This window comes from Pongo abelii, chromosome 2, assembly GCF_028885655.2.
Source record: "Pongo abelii isolate AG06213 chromosome 2, NHGRI_mPonAbe1-v2.0_pri, whole genome shotgun sequence".
Lineage (NCBI taxonomy): Eukaryota > Metazoa > Chordata > Mammalia > Primates > Hominidae > Pongo > Pongo abelii.
In genome coordinates, this window is record NC_085928.1 from 25,946,016 (window position 1) to 25,964,604 (window position 18,589).

General features: G+C 34.9%; 1 protein-coding gene across 2 annotated transcripts in view; it reads left to right on the forward strand.

Annotated features, from left to right (window-relative positions):
- The window catches only part of SLC9C1 (solute carrier family 9 member C1), a 171,138-nt gene that overhangs the window by 103,294 nt on the left and 49,255 nt on the right, over positions 1 to 18,589 (forward strand). For both annotated transcript variants that reach the window (XM_054551527.2, XM_054551525.2), the window contains 4 exons: positions 771 to 822; positions 2,081 to 2,229; positions 16,601 to 16,726; positions 18,203 to 18,301. In XM_054551527.2, coding sequence (XP_054407502.2) covers positions 771 to 822; positions 2,081 to 2,229; positions 16,601 to 16,726; positions 18,203 to 18,301 — 426 coding nt within the window. The remainder of the gene's footprint in view (positions 1 to 770; positions 823 to 2,080; positions 2,230 to 16,600; positions 16,727 to 18,202; positions 18,302 to 18,589) is intronic.

Sequence of the window (18,589 nt, forward strand, 5' to 3'; positions counted from 1 at the left end):
TTAAAACATCTCAATGCTACATTTTATGTGCCCAAAACTTTGTCATTGAGAAATTGAACATTCAATATGTGGTAGAACACAAAAAGTAGTATCTTCCTCTCTTCACCTCCTGCAACTTTAAAACTATTTTCCTATGTTTTATTACCTTTTCTAACCACTGATATTTAGCACCTGAATTCGGAGATACACAGGAGAAAATATGAAAAGACTTGAGTCCCTAAAATATTGTCTTATTATCCCTAATTTCTACTTTCGTTCACCTTGGCCAAAACTTCTAATCTCTGAAGATTGAAAGCCATCCTGGAATCACAAATTTGGGGGCTCTCATAAAGCTGAATGGGAAAGTACCTACCTATGTTCATAAAACATAGACTAAAATCAGTTTACTAGTTTTATGGCTACAATTTTCTGTCGGGCTAATGTTTGTATTTTAAATTTTAGCTCCCTTTGACAAATTAAGTTTTATAACGTTTCATATTACAAACATCCAAATTATATTAGGAACTAATACCATGCCTGCACTTTTCAGAATCATGACTCACCTTCAGATGTCTCAAAATCGGGCTAGGTTATACCTCTTATCTTCTCTATTACTCTAGCTGAAGCAAAAAGTGCTGCAGCACAAAATTCAATTCGAACCCCTGAAAACCTCTTCATCCTACTTCTCTTAAAACTATTAACTTAGGTTAAAAATCCATCAGTTGCAAATGTAAGGACATTTTATAACAGTCCGTTTTTCCAATGGAGATAACATTTCTTTTGTTCCTTAGATGTTATTAAAGCAAGTGATAAGGAATATGGAACATGCTATGAAAGAGCTAGGTAAGTAGCTCTCATCCTATTTAGCATGACCATCTCTTATCACCACTTCAGAAAGGCAATGGTTTTCATAACTCGAGCTAATCTTTGAGGAAACCTACTCACTAACAATACTGAAGTGAGTAACCTCAACAATCAATGCTATCTTATTTTCTAGTTGAGATGGAAATAGTGTAATATCTCTTCACACTTTCTCTCTCTGCTTCATGCAACAATGAAGGCCTTTTGATTTCTCCTTAGACAAGTTGGCATGCTATGATTATGTATGTCATTATAGTCTTGTAAATTCCAATTTTTGCCAAATCAGAAATACATGTACCTTCCTGAGTGACACAAGAAAAGAAGTTACGTTTTTCCTCTACTTGCCACAGAGCTGCCATTTAAGGATTTAGGTCTTAAATGAGTTGAAATTAGAATAAAATCTTGCAGAATCCTGTTACATCTGCTGGGAGGCCCAGTGTCAAACTTGGCAATAGCCTATTCTCTGAGTCATGCCAAGTCATGCTCCTGGCGCAGGACAAATCTTGAGAGTGGCACGGTATAGTTGTGACTATACTGTAGTCACAACACTACAGTATAATGTTCATGTATAAGAGGAGAAGAAAACTTTATACCATGTAGTGAGCTACAAAAGGACACAGCAAACCTGGAGATGAGGTCATTTGAGAGATCTTCTATGACAGGTAGTTACCAAGCCAGATAAGAGGTTATGATCAAGGAAAAGCCCAAATGTAGACTCTAAGATGAAATTTTCATGGACTTCAGGAATCCAGATGAAATGGGCAGAAGAGCATAAATGTATGAGTCATCTAGATGCACTGGCAGGCTGAGTGGACGATGACCTAAGACGAGTGAAAGGAAGTAATCAGAAGCCGTATTTAATCACACAATCTGTAGTTAAAAATTCTGATTCACACAGAATAAGAAAATGAGTCATGAACTCCAGACATACAGCCCTGAGCAGCCTCCCAGTGTCCAGTGCAGGTAGAAAAGTATACCTGTTAATCCTAGAAACGAGGCTACCTATCCTTCTCCATGGACTTAGGCACAAGTATGAGTGCTGCCAAGAAAACATCCAGCAGAACTCTGGCACTACTAGTGAATTATGATTGATCATAGTGGCCCCTTCAGGAAGAGATACATTTCTCTGTGTTGAGGGCGGTATTCCATGGGTTTAGAACAGAAACATTAGCTTATTGTCCACATAAAACATTTAAAACAATGTTCTTATTTAATCTAAAAATATTTTGTTATTTTTTAGGCTACTTAGAGTATGATCACCCAGAAATTGCTGTCACTGTGAAAACAAAGGAAGAAATTAATGTTATGCTCAATATGGCTACAGAAATTCTTAAGGCTTTCAGATTAAAAGGAATTATTAGTAAAACTGAAGGTGCTGGAATTAATAAGGTAAGGCAAAATATTTTCAGAGCAAGTATGTTTACTTGATACATAATCATTCATGACCTTCAAGGCTACATTTGACTTCTAATACAGGCCATTTCTAAGATAGGAAAATCTCACTTAAAATAATTTTCTAAAGACAAACTCCTATGATAGACAGTTTCCTTCCTGCAGCCCAGGTGGTCAGCTTCTCTTTTTATTTTTGCTACAGTAACAGACCACCTGTTTCTCTGCTTTGCTGCCAAACCAAAAGTCTGATGAATCTATTCGTCATCCTAGCTTACAATGGGTATTATTATGTTTAGGGAATTATCTGTGACACTTAAACAACATTTTTCATGTAAAACATGATTTATGAGAACACTCAATTGTAGGGTTAGTGTTGACTATATTTCCTTTTTCTAAGTTACATAAATGGTACTATGACATATAAAGGATAGAAAAAATCCCAATTCATTCTGTAAGTACAAACTTGACACCAAAATTGGAAATAGCATATTAAAAAAAAGCATAAACCTGTTATACTTGTAAATACACATACAAAATTTCTTTCTTAGCATAATAGTAGTGAACTGAATTGGGTAGCATATTAAATGTGTAATATAATTTGTCTTGGTAGGTTTTCTCTCTCCTAACAGCTATGTAACTGACATATTAAGAGATGAAGAAGAAAAACTATTTGATAAAATTTAACCCTCATTAAGAATGTTAATAAAAATCTTAGAAGACTAATAATAGAAGGAACTTCACTAACTTGATAAATAGTATCTATTAAAAATTTGTAGCAAACTTTGTGTTAGATAGCAAAACATTAAGAGCATTCTTATTAAAGTTAGGAACAAAAGAAGAATGACAAGTGGCATTCCAAGCATTGAATAACTATGCTGGAGGTCTTATCCAAGTCAAGAAAAAAAAGAAAGAAAATTGAGAGATGAGAATTTTGGAAAGAGGAGAAAACTGCTATTATTTGTTGACTAATTTAAAATCTTGAGGAATTAGCTTAAAAGCAGTAGGATTAATAAAATAATTCAATAGTGTCCAGAAATAAAAGTAATATATAAAATTCTTCTCCAATGGAAAAATTTAGAAAAATATTAGTATATTTACAATTATAATTAGAAACTCTAAATTCTTATCTATGAACCTAATATAAAATACATAACACCTATGTGGTAAGAACTAAAAAATTCCAACTGAATACATGTTTCTGTAATGTAGGTATTAACAATCATTTTCTATAAAGGAAAATATAGTAAATATTTTATATTATGTAGGCCATATGGTTCCTACTAGTAATACTAAATTCTGCAATTGTAATACCAAAACAACTACAAACAACATGTAAATAAATAGGCACAGTTGTGTTCCCTACCCCAAAAAAATACTGTTTACAAAAGCAGGTGTTAAGCAGGAGCAGGCCTACAGGCAGTAGTTGCAACCCATGTTGTAGAGAATCAATATCTAAGGCATGAATCATCCATAAAATAATCAGTTGATTTAATAAACCTTAATTAAAATTCACATCATGTTAGGGAGTTAAGGATTTTACTTGTACAATTTATTGCTCAGAAATTAATTTTTTTTAAAAATAGTAAGAATTTAGAGGATTCTAGGAAGAAAACAGAGTAGGAGGTTTCAGAAATCTGTCTCTGATTTTAGACAACAATTGCACTGGCAAAATCTGTCTGATGTAACTATTTTGGAAATCTGAATTCTATAAATGTTTGCAATTTTCAGGGGAAGGCTTGGATGATAAATTTTGGTTAATTTCTGTCATGTTTATCTCTTAGCACAGTTATAGCTACTCCTCACCCCTCAGCACCATGGCAGGCAGCTATGCATGTGTCCTTGGAGCAACTTACAACTTGCAAGAGCCAGATTGGCAATAAAAGACCCTGTTCTCTAAATATCTTGCATCTGTACTCTGATGACTGATTGATTGCTGTTTCTAATCAGAGAAGGCAAAGAGGTGGAAACCATTGTGATTGCACCTCCTCACATTATTGTAAGCCCTCCCCCTCTGGCTGAAGTGACTTCCAAAGGATTTAAAGGGCCAACACTTTTTTTAACCTCTTTATTTTTGTCTTATTTCTCTTTTGGGAGCCAGACTTTAAAGACTAAGACATTCAAAAACCACCACTTCACAGGCGAAATTAGAAAGTCACAATGCATGCACAGGGGAAGGCACAGGCTCAGAAAAAAGTAAAATAAAACCCTGACAATACCTTAAGCTTAGACCTAAGACTAATCCTCAGCTCAGAGACAGCCTACAACCACCAAAAAACAAAAACAAAACAGCAAATTCTGGGAAAAAAGGGAGAGTCTGAGTTCCAGCATTACCACATTGTTTAATTCAAATTCAGTTTTTTTTTTTTTAAATCACAAGGTATACACAGAAATTGGCAAGTATTGCCCATTCAAAAGAAAAAAATAAAACAACAGAATTGTCCCTAAAAAAGATGGCAGGTCTACCAGACAAAGACTTTAAAACAGTTGTTTTAAAGATGCTCAAAGAACTCAAGGAAGATGTGAGGAAAGTCAGGTAGAAAATACATGAACAAAATGGAAATATCCATAAAGACATAGAAAATCTGAAAAGAAATTCTGGAGCAGAAAAGTATAAAGTACAGTTAAGTACAATAACTAAAATCTAAAAATTTCCTAAGGGGATTCAAAGGCAGATTTGAGTATGCAGAAAAAAGAATCAGCAAACTTGAGGATAGGTCACTGGAAATTACATGTCTGAGGAACGGAAAGGTAAAAAGAATTTTAAAAAGTTAACAGAGCCTAAGGGGCCTGTGGGACACCTGAAGCAGACCAATATATATTGTGGGAGTCCAAGAGAGAGAAGGAAAAAAGACGATATTTGAGAAAATAATGGCCAAAAACTTTTCAAATTTAATGAAAGACATGAATGTAAACATCCAAGAATCTCAACAAACTCCAAGTAGGATGAACTCAAAGAGAACCACATCTAGACACATTATAATCAAACTGTTAAAAGACAAAGAGAAGTTTTAAGACAACAAGAGAGAAGCAATCCATCACACACAAGGATCCTCAATAAGATTAATAGCAGATTTCTTACCAGAAAACTTGGAGGTCAGAAGCCAGTGAGCTGATATATTCGAACTAAAAAAAAAAAAGTGTCAGCCAAGAATCTTACATTCAGAAAAATTGTACTTCAAATGTAAAGGAAAAATTAAGACATTTCCAGGTAAACAAAAGTTTAGGGAGTTTGTTACCTCTAGATCTGCCCTAAAATAAATGCAAAAGGAAGTCCTGCTGGTTAAATGGAAGGACACTAGATAGTAACTCAGAACCTTATAAAGAAATAAGACTCAGTAAAGGTAAATACATAGGGAATTATAAAAGCTAGTATTATTGTAATCATGATGTATAACTCCACTTCTTGTTTTCTAAATGATTTACAAGAATAATATTTCTACTAAAAACAGTTATTAGTATAAAGCTAATATTATTTTAACTTTGGATTGCATTAAAAATATTTCATGTTTTTGGACACACAATGTATAAAGATGTAATACTGTGATATCAACAGCTGAAAGGAGATGGGGATGGAACTGTTGTTAAAGGAGCAGAGTTTTTGAATGTTATGGAAGTTAAGTTTGTATAAATTCAAAGTATAGTGTTATAGCTCTGGGAGTTCATCTATAATGCCCATGGTAAACACAAAAAAAAGTAGCTAAAATATATACACAGAAAGAAATAAGAAAATAAATGTTTCACCATTTTAAAAAAATCAACAACACAAAAGAAAATAATTTATGACAACAAAGATACAGATATTTAGAAAGGCTATACAGAAAAAATACAGCAAAATGACAGAAGTAAGTTCCTTCTTATCATTAATTACTTTAAATGTAAAGGGATTAAACTCTCTAACCAAAAGACAGAGATTGGCAGAACAGATAAAAAAACATGATCCAACTATGTGCTTTTTCTTTGAGAAATTGGATCTCTACATGCACAAGAATAAAGCTGGACCCTTACCTAACATCATATACAAAAAATACCTCAAAATAGACCCATGACCTTTATGTAAGACCTAAAACTATAAAACTCTTAGAAGAAAACATGGTTAAAACTTCAAAATATTGGATTTGACAATGATTACTTGGAAATGATGCTTAAGGCACACGCAACAAAAGAAAATATAGACAAAGTGCACTTCATGAAAATTTGGAAATTTTGTGTGTGCATCAAAAACCACTATTACAGACTAAAACAACCCAAAGAATGAGAGGAAATATTTGCAAACCATGTGTCTTATACAAATTAATACCCATAATATATAGAGAACTCATAAAACTAAACAACCTGATTCAAAATGGGCAAAACATTTGAATAGAAATTTCTCCAAAGAAGACACTCAAGTGGCCAATAGCAACATGAAAATATAATGTGTTTGACATCATTCATCATTATGGAAATGCAAATCAAAACTACAGTGAGATACCACCACACATCCATTAGGATAGCTACCACCAAAAAAAAAAAAAAAAAAAAATAGAAAATATCATTGTTTTGGTGAGGGTGTCGAGAAATTGGAACCCTTGTACACTGTTGTTGGAAAAGTAAAATGATACAACCTCTGTGGGAAAGAGTATGGCACTTTCTCAAAAAAGTTAAAATTAGAATTACCATATGGTCCAATAATTCCTTTTCTGGGTATATAGTCAAAAGAATTGAAAGTGGAGTCTCAAGGAGTTATTGGTACACCTACATTCATAGCAACATTATTCACAATAACTAAAATGTAGAAGCCAATTAATTTACAGTGACATAGGCAAGATGGCACACTAGAGGTGCCTGGTACTCATTTCCTTCACCCTTCAAAAGAAAGGACCAAGGCAACAAATTAAAAAAATAAGATTTGGCTGGAATGTTGAGGGGAGAAAACTAAAGCACAGGCAGGGAGTAAAGAAGTGCTTGTGGTGATTGGAAAGCCCAAGAAGTCACATGGAGGCACCCTGCTTCTGCAGCCCCATCTCCCCCACGCATATTGGCCTGGAGTCAGAAATAACTTCCCATTTTAGGGAAAAGATAGGCAGAAGATTCCCACCGGCCCCCAATGCCGCCACAAGCACCTACAGTCCTCCCTACAGAAGTATCGCACAGTCTTTCCAAAGCCTGAACACTGTTTGGGGAGCTGCTGGGAATTCATGAAGCTGCATTACTCCAGATTAGGATCATAAGGTGTGCACTCCCCACTCCCTACCCATCTACTGTGAGCCAAGCTGCTACACCATGGCACCATCTTGACTCCAGAGCCATTTGTGGAGTGTACCCTGCTCATGGGACCAGTTGCTACTGCACCCCTCCAGCCCTGGAGCTGTCTCTTCATTCCACCAAGCCCACATGAATGACTGAATGCCACAAACCCAGTTGCGTGAAACTGGGGCCTAGGATCAGCTGTGGCTCTGGTCCCACACAGCAGGAAAACCAACCCCCACTACCCACAATTCCAGCCAGAGAAACAGTCTTGCAGCCCCATTCAGGACAAAACCTCTGTTGAAATGGCCTAACCACTGTGTCTCTCCTGCAACCAGGAGAGGCCCCCAAGCCGGCAAGTAGATAACACACCCCCAAGCTAGCAGAGCAGCTATAAATGTCCCCACCCAAGACCTGGAAAACAGCCCTGTCCCCACCATTAACCTCATGGACATACCCCTGGCCTGCCCAATGACCCCATGCCATCCCCATACCAAAGGAGTCAGACACAACCCCATGGGCTACCCCCAGCAGACATATCCCTAAGCCAGCAAAGCAGCCTTGTGCCTGTATCCTGTGACCAAGAAAGAGCCCCAAGTTACCCTTCTCAACACAGACATGCCTCTGGCCTGCTGAATGCCCTGCAGCAGAACTAAGGGCCTGAGAAACAGCCCCACAAGCCTCTGCTGAAAGATATGCCCCCAATTTAGCCAAGCGGTCTTGTGCCCACATGCGAGACCAGAAAAAAAAGCCCATCCAATCCTAGGCAGACATGCCTCCAAGCCAGCTAAATAGTTGCATGCCCACGCCCCTGGCCAGAGTAACAGACCCATGGCTCCAACCCTAGTGATCCAGACCCCAAGTTAGCTGACATGTCATGTGCATGCATGTGCCCCCAACTTGAGAGGCAGTCTGGCAAGTCTATACCTGGCAAAGCCATGGCACTACCACCACACACTCTCATAGCTTAGGCCACTGAAACACTTGCAAAATTCACGAGTATGGATTCCAGTTGGAACAAACTACATGGAGACTACACTACTGCATCCGCCTAGATCCAAAGCCAATGCATTCTACCCAACCGACACCCCAAGACCTACTCACGCCAATAAGTCTTTCCCTATGAAACCTACTTCATAAAATTCAAAGAAGCAATTGTTCCACCAGATGCATAGAAATTAGTGTAGTGCCACATCAAACATGAAAAAGCAAGGAAATATGATACTTCCAGGGGAACACAATAACTCTCTACTAACAGATATGCAAAATACCAGAAAAAATTTTTAAAATAATCATGTTAAGAAAACAGTAGGATACAAGAGAATGCAGATGGACAGTACACCAAATCAGAAAAACAATTCATGATTCAAGTGAGAAGTTTAACAAAGAACCAAACAGAAATTCTAGAGCTGAGGAATTCAATGAATGAAATAAAAAATACAATTGAGAGCTTCAACAAAGACTAAACCAAGCAGAAAAAATAATTTCTGCACTTGAAGACAAGTCTTCTGAAATAACTCAGGCAGACCAAAAAGAAAGAAAAAAACAAAAACAAAAAAAGAATAGAAACAATAAAAGGTAGACACCACCCAAGTGTCCATTAATAGATGAATGGATGAGCAAAATGTTGTATATACAAACAATGGAATTTTATTTAACTTTAAAAAGATAAATCCTGATATATACTACAATATAGATGAATCTTGATGACTTGTGCTAATTGAAATAAACCAGTCACAAAAATCGAATACTATGTGATTCCATTTATATAACGTATTTAGAGAATCAAAAGATAGAGAAATGATGGAATTGTAGTTGCCAGGGGCTGGGGAAGTTGAAATGGGGAATTATTGTTTAATCGGTGTAGAGTTTCAGTTGTGCAAGATGAAAAGAATTCTGAAGATGGATGGTGGTGATGGTTAAGTAACAGTATGAATGTACTTAATACCAGTGAAAATGAAGGGAGCCTTAGCCATTTAAAATAGTTACAATAATAAATTTTTATGTTATGTGTATTTTACCACAGTAAAAAAAAATGGAAAAAAACAGTGAGAGGAATGTTTGCTCTACTAAATATTAAGACATACTATAAATCCATAATAATCAAATAGTGAAGAATTAGAATGGAATAAAAAAATTCAAGGAAATAGACTTGACTCCAATAGCAAACATAAATACACATGATAGCCTAATATATAATATTAAGTGACATTGCACATTAGGAAGAAATGATAGATTATTCAATAAATAATTCTGAGATATTTGAAATTCATATGAAAAAATATAACATTAGATCCATACCTCACACCATATAGAAAGAAAAACTTCCAGATGCAATGATGAGTTAAAATTGCCAAACTCCTCCAAAAAAGCAAAGAAGAAATACTTCCAAGCCCATTTTATGAGGCTATCATTATTCTGATATCAAAGCCAGATAAGGACAAGAAAATTATAGACCAATATTTCTGATGAACATACCTGCAAATATTCTCAACAAAATATTAACAAACTGAATTCAAAAACACATTGAAAGAATCATTCACCACAATCGGTAAAGTGGGATTTATTTCTGAGACGCAAGGACTGTTTGACATACACAAATCTATAAATGTGATACACCACATTAACAAAATTAAGGATAAAATAATATGATTGTCTCAATTGATATAGAAAAGGCATTTGACAAAATTAAGCATCCTATCATAATAAAAACTCTCAATAGATTAGGCATAGAGAGAATGTATCTCAACACAATAAAGGTCAAATATGATAAACCCATTGCTCACATCATCCTCAATGAGCAAAAGTTGAAAAATCAGAGAGAAGAAAAGAAACGTCCGCTCTCCCCACTTATTTTCAACATAGTACTGGAAGTCCTGACCACGGCAGTTAGGCATGAGAAGAAATAAAAAGCATCCTCATAGGAAAGAAAGAAGTGAGACTGTCTCCATTTTCTGATGACATGATCTCATATAGAGAAAACCATCAAAAACTTGTTAGAATTGATAATTGAATTTAGTAAAGTTGTAGGATACAAAGTCAACTATACAAATGTTATAATGAAATACAGAATATATCTATATTCTTGATGTGAGGAAAGCTTTTCTAAACCACTTAAAAGCCACGTATGTATATATATATATATATGTTTTAAAAAAGTAAAAATTACTGCATAAAATTTAAAACTTTATGTATTGAAATATATTAAAATGAGATTAAAAGCAAACATGGAAAATAACATTTGTAACATGTATTACACACAAAGTACTGATAGCAATAATTCCTAAAAAGTTTACAGAAATCAATTTAAAAAGGGCAAAAACTCCTGGAGAAAGTGAAAAAAGGGTATTAAAAAGTGTTTCACAGATATATAAACAAAATTTACAACGAATGTTTGAAAAGATATTTGACATCCCTAATAATCAAAGAATAGAAGTATTTTTTTTAGTGAATAGAAACTAGAGAAAGAGAAACTAAAGATACAATTTTTTTGCCAATTAAATCAGCAATGATGGGCAAAAACTGTTATTGTTCAATGTTACTTAGGTTATGAGAAAATAGACTTAAATATGATAGACTAAAATGTAAGTCAGCACAGCCATTCTGGAGGGCAATTTAGAAAATTCAACGGCCCTTCATGCTAAAAACTCTCAATAAACTAGGTATTGATGGAATGTATCTCAAAATAATAAGAGCTATTTATGACAAACCCACAGCCAGTATCATACTGAAGGGGCAAAAACTGGAAGTATTCCCTTTGAAAACTGGCACAAGACAGGGATGCCCTCTCTCACCACTCCTATTCAACGTAGTGTTAGAAGTTCTGGCCAGGGCAATCAGGCAAGAGAAAGAAATAAAGGGTATTCCATTAGGAAAAGAGGAAGTCAAATTTTCCCTGTTTGCAGATGACATGATTGTATATCTAGAGAACCCCATTGTCTCAGCCCAAAATCTCCTTAAGCTGACAGGCAACTTCAGCAAAGTCTCAGGATACAAAATCAATGTGCAAAAATCACAAGCATTCTTATACATCAGTAACAGACAAACAGAGAGCCAAATCACGGGAGAACTCCCATTCACAATTGCTACAAAGAGAATAAAATACCTAGGAATCCAACTTACAAGGGATGTGAAGGACCTCTTCAAGGAGAACTACAAACCACTGCTCAATGAAATAAAAGAGGACACAAACAAATGGAAGAACATTCCATGCTCATGGATAGAAAGAATCAATATTGTGAAAATGGCCATCCTGCCCAAGGTAATTAATAGATTCAATACCATCCCCATCAAGCTACCAATGAATTTCTTCACAGAATTGGAAAAAACTACTTTTAAGTTCATATGGAACCAAAAAAGAGCCCACACTGCTAAGACAATCCTAAGCCAAAAGAACAAAGCTGGAGGCATCACGCTACCTGACTTCAAACTATACTACAAGGTTACAGTAACCAAAACAGCATGGTACTGGTACCAAAACAGAGAGATAAACCAATGGAACAGAACAGAGGCCTCAGAAATAACACTACACATCTACAACCATCTGATCTTTGACAAACCTGACAAAAACAAGAAATGGAGAAAGGATTCCGTATTTAATAAATGGTGCTGGGAAAACTGGCTAGCCATATATATAGAAAGCTGAAACTGGATCCCTTCCTTACACCTTATACAAAAATTAATTCAAGATGGATTAAAGACTTAAATGTTAGACCTAAAACCATAAAAACCCTAGAAGAAAACCTAGGCAATACCATTCAGGACATAGGCATGGGCAAGGACTTCATGACTAAAACACCAAAAGCAATGGCAACAAAAGCCAAAATTGACAAATGGGATCTAATCAAACTAAAGAGCTTCTGCACAGCAAAAGAAACTACCATCAGAGTGAACAGGCAACCTACAGAATGGGAGAAAATTTTTGCAATCTACCCATCTGACAGAGGGCTAATATCCAGAATCTACAAAGAACTCAAACAAATTTACAAGAAAAAAACAAACAACACCATCAAAAAGTGGGCAAACGATATGAACAGACACTTCTCAAAAGAAGACATTTATGCAGCCAACAGATACATGAAAAAATGCTCATCATCACTGGTCATCAGAGAAATGAAAATCAAAACCACAATGAGATACCATCTCACACCAGTTGGAATGGCAATCATTAAAAAGTCAGGAAACAACAGGTGCTGGAGAGGATGTGGAGAAATAGCAACAGTTTTACACTGTTGGTGGGAGTGTAAACTAGTTCAACCATTGTTGAAGAGAGTGATGGTTCCTCAAGGATCTAGAACTAGAAATATCATTTGACCCAGCAATCCCATTACTGGGTATACCCAAAGGATTATAAATCATGCTGCTATAAAGACACATGCACAAGTATGTTCATTGCGGCACTATTCACAATAGCAAAGACTTGGAACCAACGCAAACGTCCATCAATTATAGACTGGATTAAGAAAATGTGGCACATATACACCATGGAATACCATGCAGCCAAGAAAAAGGATGAGTTCATGTCCTTTGCAGGGACATGGATGAAGCTGGAAACCATCATTCTCAGCAAACTATTGCAAAGATAGAAAACCAAAGACCGCATGTTCTCACTCATAGGTGGGAATTGAACAATGAGAACACTTGGACACAGGGCGAGGAACATCACACACCAGGGCCTGTCATGGGGTGGGGGGAGGGAGGAGGGATAGCATTAGGAGAAATACCTAAAGTAAATGACGAGTTAATGAGTGCAGCAAACCAACATGGCACATGTATACCTCTGTAACAAACCTGCACATTGTGCACATGTACCCTAGAACTTTTATTATAATAATAATAAAAAAAGAAAATTAAAACTTTAAAAATGCATACCTTTAAACCAGCAATTACACCTGTAGGAATCTACAGTTATTCAAGAATAAGCAAAGATATGTGTTCAAACATATATTATAAACAGCCTATATGTCCATCAAGTTGGAGATGGTTATATAAATTGTAGTATGGCCATGCAAGTGTGGTATAGCCATGCAAGTGCAACATATATATAAATAAACATATGTAAATAGATATGGAAACATATATGTAAACATATAAATAACATTATATGTAAATAAACAAGAATTTAAAATATCTATATATACTGATATAAAAAATTCACCAAGATACACTATTAGTAGGAAAAAAGTAACCTGTAAAATTATAAGATTTTATATATATAAGATGGTCATTTTAGATTTTTAAAAATTTCTGTAGATACGTCTATGTAATATATTAAAAATAATCTAGACAAATATATGCAAAACTTTTCATATTGCCCCATGTGGAAGAAGAAATGAGAAGGAAAGAAGGAAAATGAAGGAAGCCTTAGCTATTTATTTTATTTATATTTTCATCATGCTTGAAACTTTTACTTGGAAGTGTTCTTATATATCACTTATATAATTAGTAAACTAATTTTTAAAAAAATTTTGACTGGTTTCTCAAGACCCCCAGTTGCCACAATTTTTTTTGGAAGTAACCAAAATAGAATCCTGAAGACAAAGTCTCGCTTGATCTTCTATTGGTTACATCATTAACACACAAATCCTGTGTGCCTTCTACAAATTGAAACAAACTCACCACATTCAATGAAGGTTATTTTTAGTTTAATGCTTATTATACAGTTTAATGGTCCAGTCTGTAATTTCATTTGACCATGGTGAGAAGACCTGTGAAAAGCATTATCTCCACTGAAGAAGAAACATAAACACTAGATGAAAACCTACAAAAGCTCATGGTAAAATAACAGAAGGGAGAATAGTGAAAGATTAAAATAAATCTTTACTCACCTGATTCTCACAGCAACCTATCATGTGGATACTATTGTTGTCCCTATTTTATGAGAGAAAAAACTGAAGCACAGAGAGATTAAATAACTTGCACCAAGGTCAGATAGCTAGTAAGTCTGGAGACGTTAATTTAATCCAGGCATTCTGATCCCAGAACTCAGGCTCTTAAACATAACACTATAAAAAGCCCAAAATAGAAAGAGATGTGTGTAAAAAGCCTTTTGAACTTAGAAAGCAGGGTCAATATACCTGATTATAAAGAAAGTTTATCTTGCAGAAAATGGAAATAATGAACAGAAGCAATGCCATTTAGAATGCCTTATATAACAATGCTAGGTTAAAGTTAGCATTTTTTCTGTATGACTAATCAATTGATCCAGCATAATTTATGAAAAAGACCATCCTACTCCATTGCACTGTGCTGGAGCCTTTGTCACTATTTAAGCGACTGTGTAGGTGTGGATAAGTTTCTGGACTCTTTCTGTTCCGTGGCTTTATTTAACTATCATTGAACCAAATCATACTGTCTTGATTACTGAAACTTGTTAAGTTTCCATACATGATTGTGTGTGTCTTCCAGCTTTGTTATTTGCTTCAAGACTATTTTGACTAGTTTTAACATTTTGTATTTTCAAATAAATTTTAAAGGCAGCTTGGAAATTTCTACTAAGTTGGCCTACTGAAATTTCCATTGAGATTCCATTAATCTTGTATATCAATCTAGGGAGAATTGATAACTTTGTGATATTGACTTGATCTACCCACATGATATATCTTCACTTAATTAGATTTTAATTGTTTTTTTTTTCTGTGTAGAGTTCTTATACTATTAAATTCATAAATCTGAACCTTTATCTTATACCATACACAAAAAATCAATTCCAGATAAATTATAGACATAACTGTTAAAGGTAAAACAATAAACTTCTAGAAGGTGACATAAGAAAATTTTCATGATATTGGCATAGGCAAAGATTTCTTAAATAGGATACCAAATTGGATTTTAATAACGTTAAAATTAAGAATTTTTCTTCATTAAAAAATTAAGAGGACTAAAAGTCCACAAAAAGGTAGAGGATAATTGCAAGACAAATATTTCCAATGAAGAACTCATATCCAGAATATACAAATCAATAAGAACAAGACAGAAGGTTCATTTTTTAATGGGCAAAAGATTTGAAAGTGCACTGTGCAGCAGAAGATATTTAAATGGCTAATACACATAAGAAAAGGTGCTAAATATCATTGTCGTAAGCTTGATGCAAATTAAAACCCAAATGAAATACCAATACACAACCACCAGCATACCATTTTTTTTAAACTGACAATACCAAGTGTAGACAACAGTGTGGAACAACTGGAACATTAAAGTAGAAGTGTAAATTGATGTAAGTGCTTTGAAAAAATATTTGGCAGTACCTATTAAAATTGAACATACGCATACTTTATGATCCAGCAATCGGTAGATAACCATATACTCAACAGAAATATGTACACCTGTATACTATATTTGTAGCAGCATTACTCATAAAAACCCCAACTGAAGCAATCTAAATGTCAATCAACAGTAGATAAATAAAGCTGTGGTATCCATACAACTGAATACTATACAACGATGAAAATAAAATGAATAAATTTTTGCTTTCTGCAACACCATAGATGAATCTCAGAAACAAAATGTTGAGCAAATGAAATCAGACACAAGTACGTTCTTTCATTTCATGCCAATAAAGCTGAAAGCCAGAGAAAGCTAAACAATGATGATAGCAGTATAGTGGTTATCTTTGGATAGAAGTAATGATTAGATGAGAATATAAAGGAGGATTCTAGGGTGAAGCAAATGTTTTATTAATCTAGGTGTTGGTTACACAGATGTTTTTACTTTGTAATATTCTTTGAGTGAACATTTATGACTTGTACACTTTTTTTCACATCTGCTATACTTCAGTAAAATGGTTTACTTTAAGAAGCTTATCTATGACTTCAGAATAATGATCATAGGGAAAACTACCTAACAGGTACTATACTTATTACCTGGGTAACAAAATAATCTGTAAACCAAACCCCTGTGACATGCAACTTACCCATGTAACAAATCTGCACATGTATCACCTGAACCTAAAATAAAAGTTGGGAAGAAATAAAAATAATGATGATACAAAAGGAATCATGACATAAGGAGAGGTTGAAAATGTTCATGGAAGAAGAAAAATGTCAAATGATCATGAATAGGAAATAGTACAGAGACCTGTCTGCCTTAAACATTCTGGGAACAGCAGTTTGGTTCATCCCTTTTCTTAAATTTTATGTTTTAGTTAATCATGGCCAAAAAGAAAGAGGTGCTTGATTCTCAATTTATTATCAGGCCTCTTACTGTTGAAGAAGTCCTGTATCATATTCCGTGGCTAGATAAAAACAAAGACCATATAAACTTCATTCAGGTAACACTTTTATTTCCTATTAATAATATTTTTAATGTACTAACAAATAATCTTTTTAAAAATTAGAATTTAACCATGATACTCTCTAGTTTAATATTCTCTAAATGTTCCTTATTGCTGATAGGATAAAATCAAAATCCTTTTGAATAATATGAAAAATCTTTCTACAATCTGTTTCCTGCCTACTTCACCTTTATCTTCTGTTTTCCATTGTCACATATCCTCTATACTCTATTTATACTGAACCACTCATGGTGTCCCATGCACATTACATGTTTTTCTAATTCCATTCATCTGTGGGTGCTATTTACTTTTCTTGAAGTGCCCTTGTTTTTCACTTTTTTTTTTTCAAACTTTTCCTGCTTATTTCTTTTCTGGAAACATCCCCACCAGAGTACTCAGAGAAGTAGGCTTTGGGGCCAAATGCCCCAGTAGAAGACCATCCTGTGAACTATATTGTTTTCAGAGGACCAATATTGCTGCCATTGTATCCAATATGTACCTTTATTATAGCATTAAGTATATTACATTACAATTATCTTTAGGTCTCTCTCCTACTATATTTTTTATCTCATCTATCTTTTGAATACCCAGCCCCTAGTACTTTGCATAATGCATAGTGGATGCTCAGTTAAGTGCTTGTGGAATGAGCAAATAAATGGATCTAACTTGTTCTAATATTCTTTTTTATATGTCTATTTGATGTCGAAAGACCAATTATATTTTTCTACCTGATTAAACACTTTGAATAAATGAATATTTTATTTACCTGATCAGCTGTTTAGAGCAGGAGTATGTATGACATATGCATGCCATTAGCCTACATCTGTTCCCATTACTTTTCATCCAGATGAAAGATTTTTATCTCCTAATTACATTCTCATTCCTAGAGTACTTCTTTTCTAATACGTGTATAAATACCCTATCTAAAATTGCATATATTCATAAAGATCCACCTTCCTCTTTACTATTCATAATTTCTATTTTCTGTTACAAACTTATTACTAATATATTTCAGATATTATCAAATGATAGTAATTTTTTTAATGTAAAAACTTTTTTTAAAAATGCAAATTTTAGGCCGGGTATGGTGGCTCACGCCTGTAATCCAAGCACTTTGGAAGGCCAAGGTGAGCAGAAAACCTGAGGTTAGGAGTCTGAGACCAGCCTGGCCAATGTGGTGAAACCCCGTATCTACTAAAAATTCAAAAATTAGCTGGGCATGGTGGTGGGCACCCGTAATCCCAGCTACTCAGGAGGCTGAGGTAGGAGAATTGGTTCAAGCAATTCTCCTTGGCTTGAACCCAGGAGGGGGAGGGTGCAGTGAGCCGAGATCGCACCAATGCACTCCAGTATGGGTGACAGAGCGAGACTCTGTCTCAAAAAATAATAATAATAATAAAAATGCAAATTTTAACATTCCCAACCACTCCTAAAATGTTGTTTATAGTTTATGTATTTGGTGGTATCTTTTAGGAAAAAGCCAAAGTTGTAACATTTGATTGTGGAAATGATATATTTGAAGAAGGTGATGAGCCCAAAGGAATCTATATCATTATTTCAGGCATGGTAAAGGTAAGGCAGAGGTTTTTGTTTTGTTTTGTTTTGTTTGTTTTGAGACAGAGTTTCTCTCTTGTTGCCCAAGCTGGAGTGCAATGGCATGATCTTGGCTCACTGCAGCCTCCACCTCCCAGATTCAAGTGATTCTCCTGCCTCAGCCTCCCAAGTAGCTGGAATTACAGGCACGCACCACCACACCCTGGTAATTTTTTGTATTTTTAGCGGAAACGGGGTTTCACCATGTTAGCCAGGCTGGTCTCAAACTCCTGACCTCAGGTGATCCTCCCGCCTCAGCCTCCCAAA